Below are 25135 nucleotides of genomic sequence, written 5' to 3'. Positions count from 1 at the left end.
ATTGGGTTTGGGTTCTGGTTGCCTCAGTAGACTGTCAGTTACACTGCCTCAAGGTCATCATCCTGAAATTAAATTAAACCAACAAACACTAACTGAATGCCTACTATCTTATCAGGCAGTGTCAAGCACTGAGATTACTATTTACTTATTTGTGTATACACACAAAACTCTGATCAACCAGAATTTGCTTAATGAACATAACATAGCTCTATAAACAAAATTAACTTTCTGATGAATGTGGGTGTGAGACCCAAGACATCACTTTTTGGAGTGATTTGTCTCTTCTTAAAGAATAACACAAGGAAACAAAATTCACTTACTCAAGTTTTACTATTATCTAGAAATTAAATTGCTTTTAAAGTTAATTTGCCATAGATTCTCTCCCCCACCTCCTCATTTTGAAAAAATCAACTACATAAATGGGGAAGCCCTGTTAAATGACCCATCACCTTTTTTTTTTCTTTTATAAGCAGAAATGTTTTTCCCCTTGTGGCTAGACCTGATTCATTCCCTCAGAAACACATGGTAAGTGAATCAAGGCACCTGATGATTAAGAGACTCTTGTTTCAAGATGCAATTGATGGGGACTATTCAGTGGTCATCTCCACCCTTCAGAAACACGGAGTACCAGAACAAGTTACAGGCTGTCCTCACTTGTACTCAGAAACTTAGTATTACTATAATGAGTTCACAAGGCCCTTACTCACTATGGGGATTGAGGGCAAGGAATGACTATCCACTTCTTTTGCAATGATCCTCCTTGGCTGCTCCTACGTCCAGAGGATGTCATTGTTCATCAAAATGATGAAGGTAGCTCAGTTTCAGATTTGGCCAATTCTGTGCATTCAGTGGGAGGTGGGTGTGCTCAAGGCAGACTCTCAACAGTTATCATCAAATAGGGCAAATATTTCCTCTGAACACCTAAGTCACCATTCCTACCCACTCTTACCATCTACTTGCAACCTTCAGGCCTCAATAATTATTACATAATTAGAAGTTCCAAGACATTTTTCCTTCCTCTTTATTCCCTTCTGATGAAACAGTGGGAGAGAGAACAAGTCTTTCTTCCACAGAGAACAAAACTGAGAAGTCAGTTGTGGTTGACTGCTACTGCCAACATCCTTACCATTTCTCTAGGTTGGTTTTATCTCCCCCTTCCCACCCACAGCTCATAAGTCTCATATTTTAAAGGGGGCAAGATGAATATAAACTACTATTTCTCCCTTCACCATATAAAAATATCCAAAAGAAGATACCACCAAAAAGATTTATGCCAAGTTGTTTCTCTCTTTTGTGCTGCTGTCTCTTGATGGGCCTACTGCCTGACACAGTCTCAGGAGTTTTGTGAATTAAAAATATTTTCAAACTAGACCTTGCTGTACTTTCCCTTTAAAATGACTTTTGCCAAAGGGTACTGACTCAGTTTCTCAAGTTTGTTTTGGAAGACCAGTATCATTAAATATATATATTTTTTAAAAATTTATGTGGGAGTGACTGATAAAGAACTCTTGGAAACCAGAAATTGGTGCTACTGTATTCATGATATATGGATTTGTACTTGATTGCAAACTCACTCTCCTGCCCTGGAACCAAATGATGAGATTAGCAAGACTTTGGTTGCAGGAGCCTCAGAATCCGCAGACAGGGAAGTGGCAGCTATTAAAACTGCACCAGGACTCGGTAATAAATCTAATACTTACCCCTTCAACTTTTTTTTTGCTAAATTTCTTTTCTTTCCTACAGAGGTCTAAAGTGACCAAGTTTTCTAAAATAGCATCCTTTGTTTTGCCTCAAAATATAACAAAGGCTCATCAACTCAAGTATTCATTCATTAAAATGAAGCTGCTGTTTTTATTGTGAAATGTATTTTAACTTACAAATGCCATGCGACATTCCAGCAAAGGACATCATTTTTATAGCTCTAACCAATAAATTTCTTTATTAGAGCAGAATCAAGTATAATAAATTGGATACTTCATAAATGCTAAACACGAGCCATGAAAACGGATTCCACATTACTGAAAAAAATGCTTGCCTTATTTGGTAACCTGAATTGATTTTATTTCATTTCACCATGTCTGATCATGTGCTGAGCCTTTCCTCATTCATAATTAGGCTAAAACTAGCATCTACCAAAGAGTAAATATGAGGGGGTAAGGCGGTTGAAAGAGACTGTGTGAATTTTAAGCAATTCTTTATTTTTAAATAATATTTCATCTTTTTCCCCAATTTCATGTAAAGAAAATTTTTAACATTCATTTTTTAAAAAATTTTGAGTTCTCAATGTTCTCCCTCCTTCCCTCATCTCCTTCTCCTTGAGAGAGTAAACAATTTGATATAGGTTATGTACATGTTCAACTACAGGCGAATCTTCCTGTAAAATGAAGAGACTGATCCAGATGATCTCTAACATTGCCCAGTTCTAAATCTGTGATCCTCTGACTACGAAACTGCAAAGTCATTGTGTTTCGCCTCAAAAAAAAATTTATACACAACGAGCAACGAATGAAAGGTCTTCCTCTTTAGGAAAAGTAGTTGCTAAAGCATCAAAAAAGCAACCAAAAATCGTTCATTTTCAGAAAATAGTATGATAAGTTATAAATAATGAGGCCTTTTAGGGACTTCATCAACTGAGCTTTCCAGGACAGAGCACTGACATGCAGAAGATCAGAATAAATACCGAACAACAGGATATAAATGAATGTAAAGTCTTTATTAAGTACCTGCTACGTGCAGTGTACTAGGTGACACAAAAGACAAAGGGAGACAGACAGTCCTTACCCCAAAGAGGGCAAAAGAAGAGAGCCACAGGGCTGGTGAGTTAATATGAAGGGCAGCTTATTGATATGAATTTAGCAGACCAAAGTAGGAAGTGGAAAGGAAGAATATACATGTAGTAGCATGACCAAAGTCAAGATGGCCAAGATGGATGAAGAGATAAGATACAGAGCACTGTGTGAACTGGGGCTAACTAGATCTAGGGAACTCAGCTCAGCTCCATGGAGGTACTTGCAAAACAGAATAACAAAAGATGTTAATTCTTAAGAGCTGGAAAGAACCTAGAACCCAAGAGCTCTCAGCTCTGTGTTCTTTGTGTGTCATAATGTTTCTGGAGGCCTAAAGTCAAAATACAAAGGTGCTTAAAAAATATTAGTGGAAGTCATTAATGATGTTGATCTCACAGGACTCAACTCCATTTATTTAAACCTAATCATGGTCTATCAGGTTTTTTTTTTTTTACATACAGTGATGTTTGGGGAGAAATTTATTTGACTAGTAGTGTAAGGGAATTGCTTTTCTCAGGTTATATTGTTAAAAAAAACTGATACATGAGCAGAATCTCGCGCATAACAAATGCACACAATAAGAGATACAAAGGACATTATAAGAAAGAGGTGGGACTGGAAAAGGAGGTGGACCAGTCACATAGAGAAAGTTAAAGGTAACTGTTGGCTAGTCCATGGGCTCCACCGAAGCCCAGGTAATCTCCAGAGACCGAAAAGAAGGTCCCAAGCACATTGCGGAATCCCCTTAAGAGAAATTTATGGAAGATCATGGGCAAGAATCAAAGAGGATAAGAATGTTAGGATGGGCGAGCAAGGTCCATCACTGAGGAAGCACCTTCTTTGATGAAAACATCAATTCAGGTATGTAAAAAGAAGTCAAGATATAATAAAGTCCTTCTGAAAGCAGGTTTCACATTTTAGAACCCCCACTAATCAGTGAGAGAAGACAGAAAATACTAGGGAAGAGAAAGTCTATGAAAAGAGGCCCCAAACAAATACAAAACAAAATAAATCAAGTGCCTACAACTACCATCACCCAAGAGATGTCTAAAGTGAAGTCTCACACCTCAGTGGACACTAAGGACCAGTAGTTAACCTAGATAGAAATAAGGGAAGAGAAACAGTAGCTAGAACTAAAATTCTGCACTAACACCTAGCTTATTAAAAGGTTTTGAAGCTCTCAAAGGGTACCTGAGATGAAACTCTCTGAGTTCTTTATGGAAGCTCTGGACCTTCTTAGCAAAATATAGACAGATGCCTAGGAGCAACCAGAAGTTTCACAACCTTTGCCATCAAAATTTCTAATTAAGCTTTGACCATTAATTTTATACAAAGAATTATTTTACCTACTGAACAGGCCTATTGTAAAGAAAAGAGTTTTGAAAACCTGATGACTATACAAAAGATAAGAAAAGGTATCATCATCCCCACAAAACTCCATTCTGCCCCATCATTATGTCATTATGTCTCAAGGGCTATGCTATAGAAACACAAGATCTGACCAGTGATAATGAAAATAATGATCACAAACATCATAATAATATAACATGGCTTAGATTATGGTCCTTGCTTTCCAAGGATGAAGAGGATCATCAGAGAATAGAGTGGCCTCTCCGTGATGATCTTTGGGCATAGCTAATCATGACACAAAGAAAATCTTACAATGGACCTCAGTGGAGCAGAGCTATGTTTATATTCACTGTGACAGTAGTTAAAAACAAAAGGGGAAGAAGGGTTTGCAAAAAAAGAATAATCAGAAAGTTTTTAGAAAGTCTATAAATCCTTAGAGAATTGTTTAAAGTTTAGCACAACGCCTGACACACAGTAGGTATGTAACACATGCTACCTGACTAGCAGTTTATATTCAGTGTGAAATCCTTGTTCAACGACTAAAGAAAATATAGAGTACAAGAGAAACAAATACTTACTGGTATGAATGGAACTAGAAGACAAAAAGAAAGCTGCAGAGAAATAAGAAGATGGCAGAATTTCTTTCTGAAGAGGTAAATAAAGTAAGTGGAGAATGAAGCTGGTTTTATTGTTCAACCAAGGGCAATAAGAAAACTGTATTTCATGATATACTTGGTCATCTCACAGCAAGACTTATGAGAAAGGGCAAAAAAGACTTATCAATCACCAGTCAATACGCCTACTACTAAATTACTTGATACAAAAATAGGTGAGCAATCACTGAGGGTATTCTAGATGAAAACGTGAGAATGAAACAGGCAGACATGAAAATGACATTCTGCAGCAGACCACTTTATAGTCACACAACTGACCAAAAAAAGGTATGTAGAACACAAGATCACATTGTGCCTTAATTTGATTTGGTACAGCACATGAATTGAAATACTGCCTTAGACATGGCTCAAAAAGCTCTGTAACTTTTGGCAGGTGATTCAAATTCTGATAAAGGAAAAGAGACTAGGGAACATCACTGAAGAGTGATGGTGGCATGATCAGATTACTTTTGGGCACCAAAAATAAACCTTTCTCAATGGTATTTAGAATGGGTGAAGAAATTACCTTTTAAGACTGAGATCAGGCTCATTAAAACCAAACAAAATAAAAAACCAAAAGAGAATGTCTGTGCCCAAGAAGTCATGGAGATTATGCTTTAAATTTTATTTTCAAGCAGTCTGTCCCACATCATCTTAGCAATCCCTCTCACTGTTCACTCCTATTTCCCAGGCAGCAATCTGATAGATCACACTATCAGGAAGTGTTTTTCTGACATGTAGCCAAGATTGTTTTCCTTTTCTTTATTTCATTCTGTTCTATTGCTCCAAGTCACTATGTCAGTTAACCGTTTACTGAAAGGGCCTGGAAATGCTTGCCAAAAAAAGAGTTCGAAGAGAATCTAATGGGTATATACAAATGCTTCAAAGGCAAGAAGAAGGACTTAAAAAAGAAAGTATTCATACTTAGAGCTACACTTTCCGATAAGCAGACCACCACTGGCACCCTCACAAAGAAAATTCAAACAGCACAATTGGAATGCCTCTTCTATTTGAGTTCTGAAGAGATTTGCAGAGCTAAAGACTGAGCCCACATACTCTAGGTTAGATGAAGTCGTGTGTGTGTCTGTGTGTGTCTGTGTGTATGTTTGTATGTATGTGTGTGTCTGTGTTCAAAAAATATTAGCAGGAGTATCAAGCACAATATTGTCAAGATAACTTAGAGAGTTCTTTCTCTGGGCAGAGAACATGCCTCATACTTCTTTGGAGAGCTAGCAGAAAATTCACTCTTCCCTCTCTTTCAAGAAGTCAGGTAGTCACTCAATCCAGCTCAAGACTCACCTGTGCATATTTCCATTGGTCGTAAAGGACTGTCCACAAACCGAACATTTATAAGGCCTTTCACCAGAATGTACCAGCATGTGGCGATCCAGAGAGCTTGCAGAGCTCAGAGACTTTCCACAGATGCTACAGGAATGGTCTGTCCCTCCAGTGTCTGTGTTATGCTAAAGAAAGCAATGGTCTTATTAAAGTCATTCTACGTCACTGCCAACACTAAAGGAACCATTATAAAAACAAAGTTTAATAAAACAGCTCCTGCAAATATTACACTCGACTCCTCTCCAAACACTCTTTTATGTTTCTTGTATTTGGTGGATTCTGCTACTGTCAAAAACAAGCAGGTTATGACCTTGGATGGACATATATTTTGGCTCTAAAGGGATGGGCTTTTGCCAGCTTTTTTCCTGAATGTTTCCCCCCCATCCTCCATTACCTCCTCAATTTCCATGTTGAAATCACTGTTTTCACTACAATACCTACAAAAAGGATAATTTATGAGACTCTCTCTTCCTGCAGAATGTATGTGTTTAAGTCAACAGACCATACTGGGATCCTCAGGGGCAGATGGAGTCTCAGTTACCCATCAGATAGCAGAATTTGGGTCTTTACAATCACAGTGGTTGCTCCATGTCAGCCTCCAGCTTAACCTCAATTAGGTACTGTCTCTTTACAACTTGATACTGCTGGTGAAAGAGGAAATGAAACTGTACGTGGGTCTAGAATATTTTTCCTCAAATTTTTCTTTAAAGAGGAAACAACTTCCAAACTGAAGGCCAAAGGATTTGACTACTTAGAAGACTCAAAATTCCAAAAAAAGAACTGTTCTCATCCACAATATCTATTAATCATCCTAAGTTAGGCAAGAGAAGTCAGATTTCTCTTTAAAAAAATGGCAAAATAGTCATGTTACAGTTCTGGAGACAAATGTCTTAGTTACAAAATTAATACAAAGATGGTTTTGCCAATCCTGGAGATTTCTGTCAACAACGATGGCTTTCTGGCATACAGTGATTTCTACCACTTTTAGGAAAGTTAAGGAAAGCTAGGTATTCTAGGCAAGCTGGAATATTCCCAAAGAAAAGCAAAATGAATTAACAAATCAAACCTGAGCGTACCCCAAATTAAATGAAATACAGTAAAAAAAGTTACAAATGAGACACTTCCCACTTCATCTGATGACGAAGAGACGCAAGAAGCCCAGCATACCTGACGAATGTGCATAGTTAGCTGATGCTGAGTAGTGCAAATCTTTTCACACAAGGGACAAGTATAGGAAGACTTTTCCTCTTTCGTTTCCTACAAAGACAGGAACAAAAAGAGAGTAAATTCTATTTATTTATTCAGTACGGTTCCTATATGAAAACACCACTAATCCTAAATGTAACAGTCACTGGGTTTGTTTAAATTGAAATTTTGATATTAACACCAACCAAAATGAGCACTTTGGATACGTAACTGACAGAAAAGAAATACTGTACATGAAATGTTAAATTTCTGTTATGTACCACATGCTTTTCTTTTTAAAAATCTATAACCAACAGCCACTTTTAACTTATTTAATGCTGAGGGAAAGTGACTGATCAAGATGAGCACTAAGTCAGAGACAGAGCAAAGAAACAATACAAGCTGGTTAATTCTGCATCCAGAGAATTCTCCTTCGCTTCAAAGGCCCCTCCGAAGACTGAAGCCACATTCAGTAGCAAGACAAACTTGTAGCAGGAGCTCAAAATACGGCCCCTTCAGAAAACACAGGAAAGGCTTCAGAATCATTATCCTCAGTGACTTCAGAGGGCTGACAGTGAGTCTCTGTTTGGAGATCTGCCCCAGAAAGCTTCCTTCTCCATGAGAAGACTTTTGGGATTGCTTCAGTGCCTGTGGCCACTCTGCTCTCCTCTGCCCCTCCTACCCTTGTATTCATTTCACATAACAGATTCCCCTAAATAGACTATAAGCTCCTTGGGGGCAAGGAGTTATTTGCCTTTGCACCCCCAGTTTCTACCACAGTGCCTAACACAATGAAAATGCTCAATTTACATCAATAAGTACGTATTTTCCTAAGCAGCTACTATGTGTCAGACCTTCTATACAAAGAGGAACTGACATACCAATGATGATAATAATATTAATAACAGTCTCTATACAGTGTGTACCTGTGCCTACACAGTACACCCCACTGAGCTGAGGGCTTCTCAGACATCTCATTCAATTCTCACAACTCTAGAAAGTAGATGCTACTATTTGCTGCATTTTAGAATTGAAAAAACTGGGACAGCGTTTAAGTGACTTGCCCAGTGTCACACAGCTAGTGTCTGAGGGAGGATTCAACTCAGGTCTTCCCACCTCCAGGTCCCTATCTCCAGCCACTCTAGACCACTCAGCTAAGAAACTAATGGTGGAGACAAGAAGTGTATACAAAAATACATAAAGGACAGGTGAGATACAAGGATGTAAAAAGATACAAATAAAAAATTTAATTTACAATACAAAGCTGAAATATAAAGTGAATTTTAAAATACACACCCCCACCCCCACCCCCACACACACCCCCCACCCCTACCCCCACACACACCCCATCCCCAGGTAACTGGGGGGAAGGGGAGACGGTAAATTAGCAGTTAGAGAACCAAGAAAAATGGTTCCAGGCCAAAGATGATGTTCTCTTCAAAGAAAAGAAGGACTCTCAGTCTCTCTGAATTGCCAGTGCAAAGGCAGAAGTGAGAAATGAAGTGTCTATCAGTGTCATTAGTAACGAGACTGGTTTGGTCAGAACACAGCGTGTAACATCCAATGAGTCTAGAAAGTTTGTTGGCCTGGAGAGCCATTTATGTTTTGAAGAATGGATGAGAGCCTCGGACACAAGTAAACCTCTCAGTGCCCCTGACAACTCTCTAGACTTTGCTGGTGCCAACCTTCATTGATACAGGGAGTTCTCTGGAAATTCTCGATGAAATCAGAGCTCTCCCCTCTTCCCCACTCCCATTTCCACTTTTCCACAAACCATATATCCTACCGAAGAAGGATCAGTCCCAAAGACATAAGAGAAGAGCCTTCAAAAATTTTGTGCTTGATTTTATATAGAAAAATGATGAATAAAAATTCTCTCCTAAGACTGTTCTCATGATGGATAGTCATTAATGGCCCAACTTCTCCCTATATAAATGAATGTAAACACCACCACCCCCAAATAAAGTAATGTTATTTGAGTCATCTCCCTCTAAAAAAACATTAGCGACACTGACCATTGGGAGGGAAGTTAAACAAACCTTTCCCATCAGACTTCCATTTCTCCCATATAATACTGGAATGTTCTTTCTGAATATCAATTTCTTAAGCTACAAATGATAACGCACGCACGCACAGCAATTCCAAACAATCAGGATTTTAGATGGCCTGCCCTCTGAGGAGACAAATTAATATAATAGAAAAATTACTAGTTCACCTTGAAGCTGAGATCAGACACCATGGAGTTGAGTGGCACTGACCCTGGGGTTTATTATTAACTAAAACCCCAACTTTCTCTGGTCTCTAGCACTTGTGTGCTACATACCATAATGCAGGTCAACCAAATCAAACATGGCATGAAGAGGATGAATTTCACTGACCCACCGGACTCTCTGTTCTACCCCATATAGCCAGAAATGGAGAGTATCACTAGTGTTGAAAAGGCATTGATGAAGAATTTAAAATCTAGCTACTGGAGTCCAGTTGGTGAAAGGAACACTTCCTGAGCTGAAAGATAAAATTAGCAGCTAATTTGATAACTCACTATTCCATAATGAAGCAATCTGACACCCTTGTTAGGCATTCAGCTAGAGGCTAATCTGTTCTGGAAGTCTGTGAGAGCACTTAGATTTATCCCCAAGGTTCTTTTTCATCGCTCTGGGACTCCCATTTTTTACTTGGGGGAGGGTCGGGAAAAGAAAGCCCTTATTGCAATCCTAATACAACTTTCCCTAAAAAACAACATCAAGACAAAAACATCAAGTAGGAAAGAAATCTGGGGATAGCAGCAAAATGGGAATTAAAGTAAGAACATGCGCCATTGGCTCTCCCCTACATTTATCAACAAGGGAGGGGTCTGGAGCTAAATTATCACATTGTGGTTGGTGTTTGGCCACTTGAATGGTGTGCCAAACACTTTAGTGGACTCTTCAGGCATCAGAAGAAAGCGAGAACTCTCTCACCTGTAGCTGGAAAGGCTGGCTGTTAAAAGAACCTTCTTTTGCTCTCCCTCTTCTTTTCCCCCACCTTTCTGACCCCTCTTTTTTGTGCCAAGAAAACAGAGAAGGGTTTGAATGAAGTGGGGAGTGGGAGTGACTGCTTTCCTTTTTAATCTCTTCTCTACAGGGGAAAAAGAGGTTTATCCTTTACCATCAAATTATCTTTTCTAATCCAAAGATCCAGGCATGCCAGCTCAGTTCCCAAGTAGCCAAATAAAGGGATAAAGGGAAGTACTGACAAGACACTATCTTCCTGAGTTCAAATCTGGACTCAGACACTAGCTGTGTGACCCTGGGCAAGTCACTTAGCCCTGTTTGCCTCAGTTTCCTCATCTGTAAAATGAACTGGAGAAGGAAATGGCAAAAACACTCCAATAGCTTTACCAAGAAAACCTTAAATGGGGTCACCAAGAATTGGACATGAGTGAAAAACGACTGAACAAGCAGACGACACCTAAAAAGACAAATGGTGTGTTCCACGATATCACAGTCCCTGAAATAACATCAGCTATTTTTCCCCTTGATACTATGCTATGATACTATGTGATACCCAGGAGAGAGGTCACAGTTATGACCTTCTCTTAAATTCCCAAAAAACACCCTGCAAAGAATGTCCAAAGCAAAGAACTTTACAGAGGAATATGCAATTTTAATGAAGAACAAATGTAAACAACCAATTAACTATATTAAGAGAACATATAAATATTTCTCTGGTTTGAAACGCCACACAAACATCGTGGTGCAGTGGAAAGAACACTAAATTTAGAGTCAGACAAGACAAGAGCAAAGCTTGGCTCAATCCTTCCTACCTATGTCACCTTAAGCCAGACATTTAGCTGCTCAAGGTTTCGGTTTCTCCTATCCATAAAATGAGATTGGACTAGAATGATCTTGAAGGTTTCTTCCAACTCTTAGAACTTAGGAAAAGGTGTTCAATGGCTTTTGAAGCCTGGGTTTATGTAAATAGTAGTTTTGAGATCAGTGTATTAAAAGGTTATTATTTGTTTTTAATGAGCATGTCACAAATTGCACAGCTAGAGAATTTCTGGATCCTCTCCTTACATCTGTAGATATTTTTAAAAGCAGGCCTTTAATTCCTCTGCCTGGATAAATTTAGAGATAAATTTTTCTTTGTCTCAGGGTGCTTGGTGACACAAAAAGGGTTAGAGAAGGATTAAGGATCATCCACTCACTATTGCTAGTACCTCATTTACACAGACAGCAACGGTGGGAGCCACTGACATAAAAGATTTGAGAGTATGATGGCTTTAAGGATAAATACTGTCCAAAGTGCTCCATTTGCATATGAACTGGGGATTCGTCTAATTTCCTAATTTATTTTTAGACCACAAGAATCCTCTGCAATCCCACCCCATTTATTCTTTCCAGCTTCTCTTGATCTACTGCCTACAGAGACATCAGTCTAACCCATGATTTTTCTCTAGACTCTGTGGAACAGAAAAGGTGGTTACCTTGAAAAGCCCAATAACCAACTGTGAGTAAGGAGACAGAACAACATGGAATCACATCACAAGCACTGAACTCTTTAGAGGAGGTACAAAGGGGAAATGACCTATAGGTTCCTAATGGAACTAATATTTAGATAAAAGGCATATTGTGCCGGTCAGCAATATTTATACTATAGGAATGGAGAAAAGTGACAAGACTGTGAGATGTGTTCATTCACAGTTAGTAAGAAATGATGTATTTATGTGATTAAAGTGGAACTAATTCCCCAACAATCTGAATCAATGACGTTCATTGGACTCCCAGAGTAGAACTTAACAGATTTCAGAGCTACATTTATCATCACTTACCTGGTTCCTCCTGCCAATCCGATTCGGTCCTGATGACTTTGTTGGGGATTTGATGGCCTGTGAGGTGCTGCCATTCTCTGCAATCTTCCCTACACTCATTACTGCTGACATCATGGTATTGATGGAAGATAAATCTGAACCTTCTAAGCTGGTGGGTGACTTTGACATCATAGAGCCACAGTTTAAGCCAAGGATTCTTTTTGCTGGAACTAAAGAAAAGGAAATGAAAAATATGAAAGAATATTAGGCAAAGAGAAGACCAAGAAGTGAACATTTATTCTTTCTGAGACTGGGAATTTCAGGAGATATTTGAAGGGAAAGGCAAAAAGTTAAGAAGGCTGGTGGAAATCAAAAGTGGTTGTTTTGAGGGCTCCTACAAAGAGCAGGGTGGCTTTCTTTACTGTCTTCACCTACAACTGGGCCAAAGAGTTGGGGAAAGTAGTAGCAGTAATGAAAACTGCTAAGCTTCTGGACCTCAAGTCAGATCTGAGACAACTCTGCCAGACCTGTCATTAATTCCACTGCCACAATAAAATCATGTTAGTAGTCTGAGACCAAAGAGAACTCAACTCATCTGTGACATATCACCTGTACATCTGTTACAAGTCACCTGTAATGAGTTATAGAACAGCAATAACCAACATTTTGTAAGGTCAAAACATTTCTCTCTGTATATACCTGTAGTAACTTAATGTACAAAATATTTGGTAACAAAAAAGCTAATGAAATTTTATTAATAAATTTCAGTGAATTTGTTTTACTTATCAATAGCATCAGAATACACTTAGAATGTATATGTATAATGTAAATTATGTAATAATTATAACAAAACATTCATTAAGCTCAAAGAATTAATATTTGCTCATTTACTATGCTGAATCAAGCTGTATATATCAAAGCTAAATACAGATAAAAAAGACAATCTTGACATCCACATAGATTCTTGGACCATTACCTTAACTTAATGGGTTCCCCCAGCCCTAATATATGGTATGCAAAATTCAGATTTTGGGCTTGACATAAGCAAGGCCCCACTGAAACTAAATGTTCACAATCAGGGAAAGGAGCATGAGGAAAAGATAAACTACTTTCACTGATTAAATCTTGAAAATGCAACTGAATAACATACATGGGTGAAAGAACACAATGAAGAGGCTAGAAGCTAATCCAAAGTCTTGAAAGAGCCATTCCACGAAAAAGAGGCACAGCAGATGAGGTCCAGTTAACCTATTTTAGTCAAACACTCTTAATATCAGAACAATTACCTTCATCTTCTCCAACTGCTGTACAATAAGATTGTCTCCTCTGAAGGCTACCTTCCACTAAAAGTGGCAGGCTAACGCTTTGTTTATCTCAGTTTCCTCCTCACTCTCAGTACCACTAATACTGGAAAAGAAGGAAAGGAAAAAATAGTCACAGTGAAGAGTTAAGTCATTATGTTCCCATTTGGCTACCTTACATACAAAAATTGGAATGAGCTGCAAAAAAATCCTGATAGAAGGCTAACTAAAATGTGCGAATATATTACAGCAGACAGCAAAAGCTATACGGTTAACAAAAAACCCTGGAATTCTACTGTGAAGCAGGGGATGAAAGATGGTGGTGATGCAAATGAACACTTTAAAAGTAAAGAAATAATATTAAACAGTGTTCATGTATAAGAATGCTTTCAAATTAACAAAAATGAAACCTAAATTTGCAATCTAGTTAAGTATCTCACACAAAGTACCTAGAGACAGTTAACAGTTAGCCAACTTGCTAATGAAAATGCTACAAAAGTTGCAAAGATTTAACCAAAAGAGAATAAAGACAAAACACCCCACAAGTATTTGTTATTTCCCATTTGGTCTGAACAGGAAGACATTTGCTAAATCGATTTCCTCCTTTGGGATAATGTACAAAGTGTGACTCTTTGGTTTACTAAAGACAAGACAATCTACATTACTTAAAAATATTAAGAAAGGGCCATTTTTAGTTAGAGCATCCTCATCTCTTGGACTTGAAAACATATGAGTGATAAAGCAAAATGAGAAGCTCAGCTACGCTGTTCAGAAAGAGGAAAAGAGGCTGGCTTCTCTACAGTGCTTTGACTCATCACAGAGAAGCTGTTTCGAAGCACTAAGCCCTTGGAGCTCTGACAAGTTTTTATTCCAGTTTGCTCAACTGTCTTGTACATGAGCTCTCCCTCTGGGACAGATAGGAAGAAGTACACAATACACAGCACAAGCAAGAAGAGAAAAAAGAACCTGATGTACATTAGAAAGCAGTTCATTGTTCTAAGGTAAAAGGGAAAAAAACCACCTTAAGAGTTAAGCACCAACCATGCACTAATTGGACCCAATAAAGTTTCATCCTGTTGACTAACTCTTTTTTCTTCTGTTAATGGAGTAGAAAACAAAACCAAAAACAAACAAACAAAATCCCACCAACCTATGGTAACCAACACTGGGGATATAATTTTTTACTGGATGTGAAAAGTACTCACATTCCTAGTCAAAGTGTTTGCAATGTCAATCTATGTCATTTTATTCCTATTAACTTCATTCCCCCAACCAGCCACATCTGCAACATAAAACTCCCCGTTAATACCCCTATGAAGTTAAAAGGATGTCTATAATTATGAGACATACTCAGAGCAAATTCCCCAACCAGATTTGAAAATAAAAGATCATCTTTGTCAAAATTAACACATGAAGCTGCTGCTGTGGATGGAAAGAACACTAGATAGTGCCAATGAATAGCTGTGATGCCCCGGCCAAGTCCCTTTAGTCTCTGGGTTTCTGTATAGAGCCTTTTTAGAGATTCTTAACCTACAATCCATGCATTATTTAGAATATATTTTGAGAACAATTCTCTCTCTATAACCCCATGTATTTTGTGTTATATGGTGTAAAAAAAATCATTCTAACAGGTAGCCTTCACTCAAATTGCCAAAACGCGTGGAACCAGCAATTCCTTCTCAGCTCTAAATCATGAGTCTTGGGACCCCTTGTTTGCTGGCCTGGATTTGGGTATCATATATTCTGAGTGTTGCCATGGGGGGGTGGGGGGGGGAGAAGGAAGGGAAGATGATAGTTAATGGTCTCTGAGTCTCCCAACCTGCAAAAGTGAAGAGGTTTAGGAATAGTTAAAATCTTTAAAACAAACTTGCAGCCAAATCTCAGGAAACCCCAGGAGAATTTTTTTTTTAAATCAGAAGAAAAAATATGGTATGTATGGTGAAGCAGATCAGAGACTAGAAACAGGTTCCTAACATTCAAAACTATGAAAATCAAAAAAGGTTTAACCAACCTTTTATCTTCTTGCTTTCTACTGAACCAGCTGACCTCACTGAAGAGCTAACACTTGCTGGCCAAAGCAGGAGAGGAACTGATGGACAGTGTCACACCTCAATGCCACAAAGGTTGGAGCACAGATAAAGGGCAACCTATAAGAAAAGAATAAAAAAATATTATTACTCAGACAGACCAGTGGTCCTTCTCAGCAAGGTTTTCGCTACCAAAAGCCAGATACACAGAATCTTCTCAGGAGACATTCCTTTCCTAGGACTTCCTCCTTGAAATGTGAGGGTTGCCTTTACAGTTCTCCAACTAAGTACAGAGTTCTAGCCTATTGGACTACATGCTAAAAATTAGTTTGAATTCATCCTTCTAGCACCAGCAAGGAAGACAACCGTTACAACTTCGACTAAGACATGTTTGGGGCAGATAGGTGGCACAGTGGATAGAGTGCCAGGTCTAGAGTCAGGAAGATAAGTCTTCCTGAGCTTCAGACACGTACTAGCTGGGTAACCCTGGACAAGTCACTTCAGTAACAAGAAAACCCCAAAGGGAGTCATAAAGAGTTGGACAAGACTGAACAACTGAGATATGAGTAAATGGCATCTTGTGTGGGTAAAAAATTCATATGACAGGAGGGGCAGCAAAAGGAGGTAAGAGAGTGGGGTAGTTGCGTATGGGGTCAAATAAAAAACAAAATAAGTCAGGCTAAAAAGTTTTAAGAAAGAAAAAAACAAGAAATCATAAAAGAGCTGTTTAAGGAAATCATAATTTCCTTAAAAAGAAAAGATGTAGTGAGGGAGGAGTTAATGATAGCAGAGAATATATAAAAAGATTAAGATGAAATAAATACTTTCTAGTCTAGAAAGAAAATGATGCTAAAGAATAGTAAAACATAATATTCAGAAACCATTTGCTGTGAAAAGAATTTAAATGACATTAAAAGAGAAGATTTTTTAAAATCCCAATACTACCAAAAACACTATTTGGAACAAATGGTTGTCTTAACGTCCTTAAAAATTAAAAGACTTGCAAACTAGACTTTGAAGAATAAATCTATGCCATCCAAATACAAATTTCTCCCCTATCTTTTTCTCTGCTGACAGTTAATTTGAATTTGTGGTATAAGGTCAGGCTTAGGATAAAGAAAAAACAAGCACATCATTTCTTCATCTCCCCTCTCGGTGAAAGGAAAAGGGACTACCCTGGACTGGACAGACTTCCCTCAGCTTGGAAATCAATGGAATTCTCACGATTCACCAAATAACAACTGTCTAACACATCTGTTGTCTCCTTTAAAAAACCAAGGAAATCTACTCAGCCCTAAGCCCATCACATATTTACCACCCTGAATTCTACATGTTCATATTTACTACATGCCTACTAAAAATAAAACATTAGAGCCAGAGATGTGGTTGGTGAGATCCAGTCCAGATAAGGGAAGTACAAGACAAGAATGATAGAATTTAGATCTTGTCAATGATCCTAGCTCCATGATTCTGTATACTGCAAGTTCTCTCCAGGCACCTATTCTTTACAAATGTTCTACATTCAGACTTTCTCCATTATCTCTAACTTTCCTTTTGAAGATCACCAAGGGTATTTTAGTATAATCAGGGAGGAATAAAGAACAGTCAAAAGGACCAGTCACTTACACACATTCACACCTTATTCTCAGGAAAATGGATGGAGGACCTCAAGTTCCCAAGCTCCTTTACAGGGCACATGCCAACATTCAAGATGCCATCAAGACAATTTACAAAAGGCTCCACCTTAATCTCAAAACTAGATAACAAAATGTCCCTTTCAGATCATCAACCCCACCCATCCAAACCAAGGAACAATGCCTAAGGTCAAACAAAATAAAAGGCACTCCAAGTCAGTCTAGGTTTCTATTTCACTTTTTAATGACTAGAAGATTGATTTGAGGGTGGGAAAGGGAGGTTAAGACTTCAGAAGAGCCTATTATATTTTCATTTCTTAAAACTCCAGTAACAGCCATAATGGAAAGACAGAACATCACGAAATCCCCCTTGCAATCTCAAAACCCTAATTCCTCTGCCTGAGAAAGAATTTATAAGACTAAAAGAACTGCATAGGATGACAGATATAGAAAGGTTATCACTTCTAATGGCTGGACATATTCAAGCCACAGATCCAAAATGCTTTTTTTAAAAAACTAGAATGGGAAAGGGATGTTTCTTGTCTGAAGTTGTGGGATGTAAGGTAGGAATTAATGTCAGTAGGGCAATATCAGGATTGTTGTGAGGAACAAATCGGCAAAACTCAAAATAAGGTTCATCTCAGCCAAATCCTCCTCCTTTGGTTAGTTTTATTAGTCTGACATAAAATGGTGATCTATCCAAATCCTCCAACTTGAAGATGAGTGAAAAGACTGGTCCAAAATTAAAGATCTACTTAATATATACTTTATGAAAGGCATTTTTGGGGGGGCTGCAGGAAAGCCTAATTCTACATTTTGTTAACAAATATCAGAAATTCAAGGTAATTTAAAGTGGGTATTTCTTTGAGGCCAAAGATCTACGTCCAAGATGAGATCGCCATTTTGTCCTTCATATAAAGGGTTTGACCTCAGTTTAAGTCCCAGAATTATCTAAAAACTGAAAGCTGGGTAAACTTCATTGTTTCCTTTGAGTCTACTGATTCAAAGACCTCAAACTAAAGTGTTCAAGGTTACAAAATAGGTAGCCCCAAGAAGAAATTCCATATTATCTCCCCCTTTTTTCAAATGAAGGATAAATTTGGGAAGGATAAAGGAATGAACCTAAAGTCCTTCTAAGGCTTCTCTCACATTAGAGTCCAAAAAGGCTGAGTCCTTGGTGTAAGTTACTTAAAGCTAAGATAAAGACAACAGGGATGGTCCCTCCCCTGCTACCAAGGATGTCCCCACCTAGAAATGATAAGAGAACAATCATATGTAAGACCAGAAAGAGAAGATTAAGGAGAGTGGTCCATCCAGACAGACCAGATAACCCTGGAAGATAACAGATAAAATGAGATGCCCCAAACAAAAGGAGCTGAGAACAAACCCACTACTGAAGAATCCCCAAGGACTAAGGTATAGAATCTACATGCTTTCAAGAGGCTCAAAGTTTAGGGTAGTTTTGTGTAGCTCTATACCTTGAATACTGCCAGAGGCCATGAGAGACTTTTGAGTAGGTTTAAGGGTTTGGAACATACTATTGAACTGATTGGATGAACAGCCTAACGGTGGTAGACTAATTCAGGGTTAAGAAAGAGACTAATTCAGGCTACAGGAATTCAGATTTTAAAATGGTCTTAACACTGAGTATTGTGATCTTAAGAAAGGGGGTAAAAACATACTTCCTGATAAGAGAAGACTGAGGATCACAGGCAGGTTATGAGGGAAAAGCAAGGAAACACTGAAAGCTTTGCCTCGCACAGAGCTTGGTAGGAACTGGCTGCTAGTTTGTGAGCACAAAGTCAGAAAAGATGAGTCTTTTATCTAATCCAATATGGCAAAGCTTATGCTCTCCCTCAGCTTGTTAACAGAGGGCACAACAGCAACACTGTCAGTCCTAATAAGTACTGCCTTGCGTGTGCTCTGAAGGCTAAGACAGCTGTGACGATGGCTTAAGTTCCAGGAAGTTGATGTGTTTCTTGGCTACAAGACCAGTCTATTCCTTGGACTAAGAAGCAATCCATGAAAGCCACACCCACCCAACCCTCCCTCTCCCCTCTCCCCCACCCCCTATTAGGCTGGCATGGACTCCATAGTAAACCAGATCTTCCGAATGACGTGCAGGGCCTTTCACCAAATGAGCGAGTACTTCATAATCCCAGGCACGATGAGTTGGCTCTTTAGCCAATTCTGGCTCTGGGCCCAGTAGGAGAGAAAAGACTACTTGGAAAAAGATGGAAGATGCATCTATTCCCAGAGCCTGAAAAGGGAAGAAAATGTCCATTTTGAAAGCAAGGAGGGAAGCACAGATTTCTACGTGTACGCAGGTAGGGTCTCCACTACTAGTACATGCAATAGTCACCACCTCGTTCTCTTCTAGATTCTACTAAATTTACTTCAATTCAAGAAATCAAATAGCCAGTTACTCTCTACAATTTGGGATCCACAGACACACTTTTGCCCTTCTAGGTATCCAGTGTCCAATCCTTAGTGGCTCCTGTTTCAGCCTCTTCTTTTTCTTTATGGTCTCCCCAAAACTCTGGGCAGCTAGGTGGCACAATGACTAGAGTACTGGGCCAGGATTCAAGAATCTTCCTGAGTTCAAACCTGGCATTAAGACTGTGTGAGCCTGGAAGAGTCATTTAACCATATTTAAATCAGTTTTCCCATCCATAAATTGATGGAGAGGGAAATGACAAACTACTCCAGTGTCTTTACCAAGAAAACCCCAAATGGGTCCATGAAGAGTTGGTCACAAGCAAACAGAAACAACAGAATCGTGGTAATTTAGAGCACAGGACTGAGACAACTGAACAAACAACAAAGCCCTTAGACCTGAATAAAAGGAAATTATTGAGACAGCACCAAAAATTTATGGTAAAAAATACTGAAATTTGATGGAAAAATAATCAAAGAAATAAGCACTGGATTTGTTACACCTTTTTCTAAAAAACTACTAGTCTGTCTTTCCCTGCTGGGAACTGAACAGAAGCTGAGCCATGTGCTATGGGCACCTTCTTCATCTAAGAAAAAAATGGACTTAAGTGAATTTGAGCAGTGAATCCACATGGACTTGATTCAGGCAGGATAAAACAAGAGCGTCAGAGGGCAACATCAAAACCGATGATGCATGGATGCCAAAAGCTAGAAAAAAGAATGTAATAGGTGCAGCAATTAGCCCAATATACTTAAGTTAACTGCAAGTTATGAAATCTTAATTCCAACCCCCACCACCCCAAAAATGAGTTCATGAAATTAAAACGATTTGAAATCAGGGGTATTGCGGAAAACTTCCCCTCAGGGCATAAGACTTGAAACAGTTTTCTCATTGTAAAAGGCAAGATAGATGGTCACTAAGGTCCCAGACCCAAGTCGTATGAACAAGTTATCAATTCTTACTGTGCACACTGTATACTTCGGTTCTTAAAAAGCAAAGAAAATGTTCAAACCTATCTAGGGTTCATTTGCTACTTCCTCAGGAACATGGACAAGTCAGATATGAAATTTAGGCTGGGTAGGGCCTGCCTGCCTATAAAATTATGTGCACAGGAAGCAAAACCACTTTGGCTGGTCTTTTGTATGGATCTCCAGGGGCTGCCCTGGTCATGACCTTCACTACCCAACCATCCTCCCAAGACTGTGAGCAACTCTAAGCAAAATGGTATTTAGCATACTCTGCTGTGAGTCACAGAACAGCTCCTTAGAGGGTGCTATAGAACAATTCTCCTAATTTCTGCAAGACTCAAGCTCTGGTAGCCCTAGAGGCACCAGATCCCTCCCTTTCCCAGAAAGGTGTGCAACTTCTCCCTTTGCACCCTCTGTGGATATAAGGTATCTTAGTGAGCAGTAGAAATAGGCAAAGGGAAAAAAGAGTTTTCCCTTAAGATTGTCTTTTTGCTAGCAAAATTCTTTTTCAACTTAAACAGAGTCCAAGAATAGCCTATGACCTATATAAACCACATGTCAGCTTTATGGGGAAAACACACACAAACAGAGTGAGAAATAAATAAATGTGGCTCTTACCTGCTATTTTTTACATTTGGATGTGCCCTCAAATGGAAAGCATCAATATAATATAGGATAGAACTGTACGATAATGATGAGATTTCAGAATTCTACAAACTTGGGACCTTAAAACATTAAGAGAAAACAGCATGTCCTAGTGTAATGAGATTTTTCCCACATATTGGTGTGATCTTTCCCCCCAAGCAATCAGCAATTTCCTAAAAAAATATTTTAAAGGAAATTAAGAAAAATTCCTTTGTTATGCTTATTTGAATTGTCATACTATTTCGTTTACTTAATGCTTTATAAAACACAGCGCTGGATTCTTGCCTAAACTTATCCTCCACAATTATAGGATCATAGATTTAGAGCTAGAAAGAACTTCAGATCTTATTTTCAAAATATTAATGACAATTTGCCTTTAAAAAAAAAAAAGTTCAATCCTCCCATTCCTTCAGGCCCTTCCTTCTTGGAAGAAAAGAAATCTTGAGCACTAGTTGTTTAAAAAAAAAGTTTTAGTTTAAGGAAAAGAAAAACTTTACTTCCATTCTCAATGCTCTTCTCCAGGGAGCACGTCTTATGGACAGGATTTAACTACTGCCAGATTCAGGAAGGCAGAGACAGCTGCCACATGGCAGCCATTTGTTTAAAATGCACCACAGGAAGACATAGCCCCCACTGCTTTTCGGCTATCAAGGAGAACCCTTCTCCCTCAGTAACTTCTCTTTCCTTAAAGACTTCCCAGTTACCTGCCATTGCGTCCCACTGTCATCATCACCATCTTGTGCTTAGACCTGAATTTTCTGCTATCATCCCAATCAAAGGAGGCTGGGGTAGTAAGGGAGCCAACGTGGTGAAAGCTGAGAGAAGGAAATCCTAGAGAGGATGCTAGGAAATGATGCTCTGACATACTGAAAGCTGAAACTTCTTGGGTTAGAACCTACCACCTCTCTATTTGTGGAAGAAATGAAGTCAACAGGAATGTATTAGGGTCAATTCAAATTGTAAAATCCCCTCCCTGCTGCTCCAGGCTACTCCTGCCAGGATGTTTACCGAAGGCCTGAAGAAGGCCGAACCTCAGTTACAATGGGAAGGACAATATAAATGAGCTGGTGTGTTTGGGAATTACATTTCATGTCAGAGTAACCAGTCTGGCTCCAACAGCCATCTAGCCTTGCAACCTCCTTCCTCCATCTCCATCACATCCTCTTTTCCAGCAAGTAACCAAAAGTTTGCTTTTATTGCCTTTCACCCAGAGTTCAAGGGAAAACAAATCTACATAAATATCTTTTATCAAACACCTTTTCATGAAAATGGCAATCTCTCCCAAAACAAAGTTCTAACCCTAATTTCACTGATACTCACATAAGTTTACAATATTTGGTTTCTAATAAACCCATACTGAATGTTTAACACTCTAAGACTGAGTATTTTCTTCACGGAAACCTTGCCAGGTAGTGCACATGACATATTCCCATTTTGTAGATAAGGAAATAGAGGCCTAGATCAGTTATATGGCTTACCCAAGGTCATGTAGCTGATTAAAAACTTGAATTCAGGTCTAAGAGCAGTCATCTCACCCCAAAGCAGGAGAAAATAAACACAGCTGTGGGCACCCATACAGCACTGTTATCACTTGCAGGAAATAAAGTTCCATTAGTCTTAAATATATTACACTTAGTCCAAATTAAACTTAAAATTTACTTAAATCATAGAAAGGTAATTTAATGCACATCACTTGCTAAATAAAGTGGAAAATGTTCCTTTTGCATCATTTTGCTGAACATGGAGTCAGAAAAAACTAGTTGTGTGTGTTAATTTCTCTGAACCCCAAAGAATCACAGATCAAGTCCTGAAAGGGACCTTAGCCCTCATCCTTCTGACCAAACAACTGAGATTTAGTAGGCAGAATCATCACAGGCAGAATCTGAATGCAGGTCTTTTGACTCCACAACTACAGTTCTTTCCATGTTATCACACCTATAAAACAGACGTAATTAGCCACTACCTACCTCAAGGGACTGCTGTGAGAAGAGTAACATACCGAACATAAATTCCTGTGAAAGCCTTAAAACTACATAAAAGTCAGCTACGATTTCCAACACTTATATGTACTATCCTTTCCACTCCAACTGTAGAACCTGGCTCCTTAAGTCCTGAGTGACCTTAAGTTTCAAAAGCAAAGCTTTCCAAAATTGTAAACTAAGTGGCCGCAGAGTGTTTTGCTGGCTGCTGTAAGAAATGGTATATAACTCTGTTCAGTCATATTGACTGCCTTCCAATGAGATCCTGGGAGACCATGAGGAAACTTCAAGAGCATGGGGCAGACAGCTTTAGGTGATTTCTCTGCAGCTCCTCCACACAGAGCTGTAGGAACTGCCCCCTCGACTCTATTGATACTTGCTTTACAGCTGGGAAAAGAAAGTTTCGACATTTCTTCCCTACCTTTGCTAAAACTGGGCTCAAGAAGAGTGAGATCCAAGGAATTCCCAAACAGAGGTGGTTGGCTTGGGTTCTAAGCATCACATTCTCATGGAATGTAGGGTTTTAGCCAGAACCAACCAAAGAATAAAGAATTAAAACTCTGCTTCAAGATTCTTTTTTTTTTTACTAGCCAATAAATATTTATTGTATAGTATATGCTAGATGCTAAGGACACAAAGATTAAAGGGGAAAAAAATAAGTCTCTTCCCTCAAAGACCTTACAGTCTAGTAAGAGTATAAAAATAAAGTTAGAATATGCTCCGAACATAGGAAATTCTAGGTGAGTGGGACCATTTCTAGCTTGGGCTATCAGGGAAGACTCCATGGAGAACATATCAACCAGAGCTCGGTTTTAAGAGAAGAACAGAAGAAACAAGGTCTAATCAATAGTGCTTCCAGATTCTTAGCATCACAGCATGCACATCCAGAATACAATGAAGTGGTGGGTGCGAGGTGGTCGTCAATGACGCCTTCCCTTCTCAAACAGGGAAGTTTTAACTTTTAGTCACAGGTTTAAAACGGTAGATAAAAAAGACATCTAGGCAGCTGGGTGGCACCACCAACCTCAGACACTTACTAGCTGAGTAACCACCCTGTCTGCCTCAGTTTGTTCATCTGTAAAATGAACTAGAGAAGGAAATGGCAAACCATTCTAGTATTTTTGACAAAAATAAAAAAAACCCAAATGGGGTCATGAAGAGTCAGGCACGATTGAAATGACTCAACAACAAGAAAAAGGAAAGGAAACATGAGTCCATATGTGCCAGGAAGTTCTACAAATATCATTTCATTTGGTCTTCACGACAAGCCTTGGAGGGAGATGCTATTATATTAACAGAGGTAAACATAAGTTTAAGTGACTTAGCCAAGCTAACAGCCAGTGCCTGAGATTAGATTTTAACTCAGATCTTCCTGACTGTAGACCTAGGAGCCCTATCAACTGAGTCACCCAACAGCCTGCTACTACTACACTAATGGCTAGTGGGCTGACCTTTATGTATTCTGAAATTTATTCTGCTTTAGTCCCATCTTTGAGAGAGAAGAGGGGGACAGAAATTGCTGAGATAAGTAGGTAAAAACAAGTATTACAATAAGCTAACATAAAATAGCATCAAATAAATGATTTTCTCAGAGTAAAATTGGTGAGACAAAAAGCTGGAGATGGTCCATCAGAGTGGGTAGCAAGTTGTCCAAGACCCACCACCTTAATCCTGGCAACTGAAGAGGAAAAAAAAGGTTCCATGCCACTGCCAGTTTTTACCCTTCTCATGTAATAAGTTTTAATACCAGAGATACATCTCTAAAGGATGGAGTCACTGTAAGGATTATCACACTACTAAAGTAAATCAGAGGCACACACTCTCTCTTGGCTCTGCTTTATACCTTAATACTTTACTCCCTGGGGTGTCTAATTGCTTCATTTTCTCTCTAATACAAAAGGCCTATATTTCCCTGCTTCACAGCAAATGATAAAAACCAGCGTCAGAGGAACATGCTAAAAAGAGTATTTGTTCATTTATGCTGATCAGCACTCATGATCCTGGCTCTTGCACAGAAGTGGTGTTGATAATAACAACAAT

At 38.8% G+C, this 25135-nt stretch overlaps 1 protein-coding gene across 4 annotated transcripts in view; it reads right to left on the bottom strand.

The window, feature by feature from the left end:
* The window catches only part of RREB1 (ras responsive element binding protein 1), a 136667-nt gene that overhangs the window by 57628 nt on the left and 53904 nt on the right, over nt 1–25135 (bottom strand). For all 4 annotated transcript variants that reach the window (XM_072603746.1, XM_072603749.1, XM_072603747.1 and 1 more), the window contains exons 2-6: nt 15417–15552; nt 13391–13511; nt 12126–12334; nt 7295–7384; nt 6089–6252 (exon numbers count right to left, since the gene is read on the bottom strand). In XM_072603746.1, coding sequence (XP_072459847.1) covers nt 6089–6252; nt 7295–7384; nt 12126–12296 — 425 coding nt within the window. In that variant the 5' untranslated portion in view covers nt 12297–12334; nt 13391–13511; nt 15417–15552. The remainder of the gene's footprint in view (nt 1–6088; nt 6253–7294; nt 7385–12125; nt 12335–13390; nt 13512–15416; nt 15553–25135) is intronic.

This window comes from Notamacropus eugenii, chromosome 4, assembly GCF_028372415.1.
Source record: "Notamacropus eugenii isolate mMacEug1 chromosome 4, mMacEug1.pri_v2, whole genome shotgun sequence".
Classification (NCBI taxonomy): domain Eukaryota; kingdom Metazoa; phylum Chordata; class Mammalia; order Diprotodontia; family Macropodidae; genus Notamacropus; species Notamacropus eugenii.
This window is presented reverse-complemented; position numbering and strand designations above follow the sequence as displayed.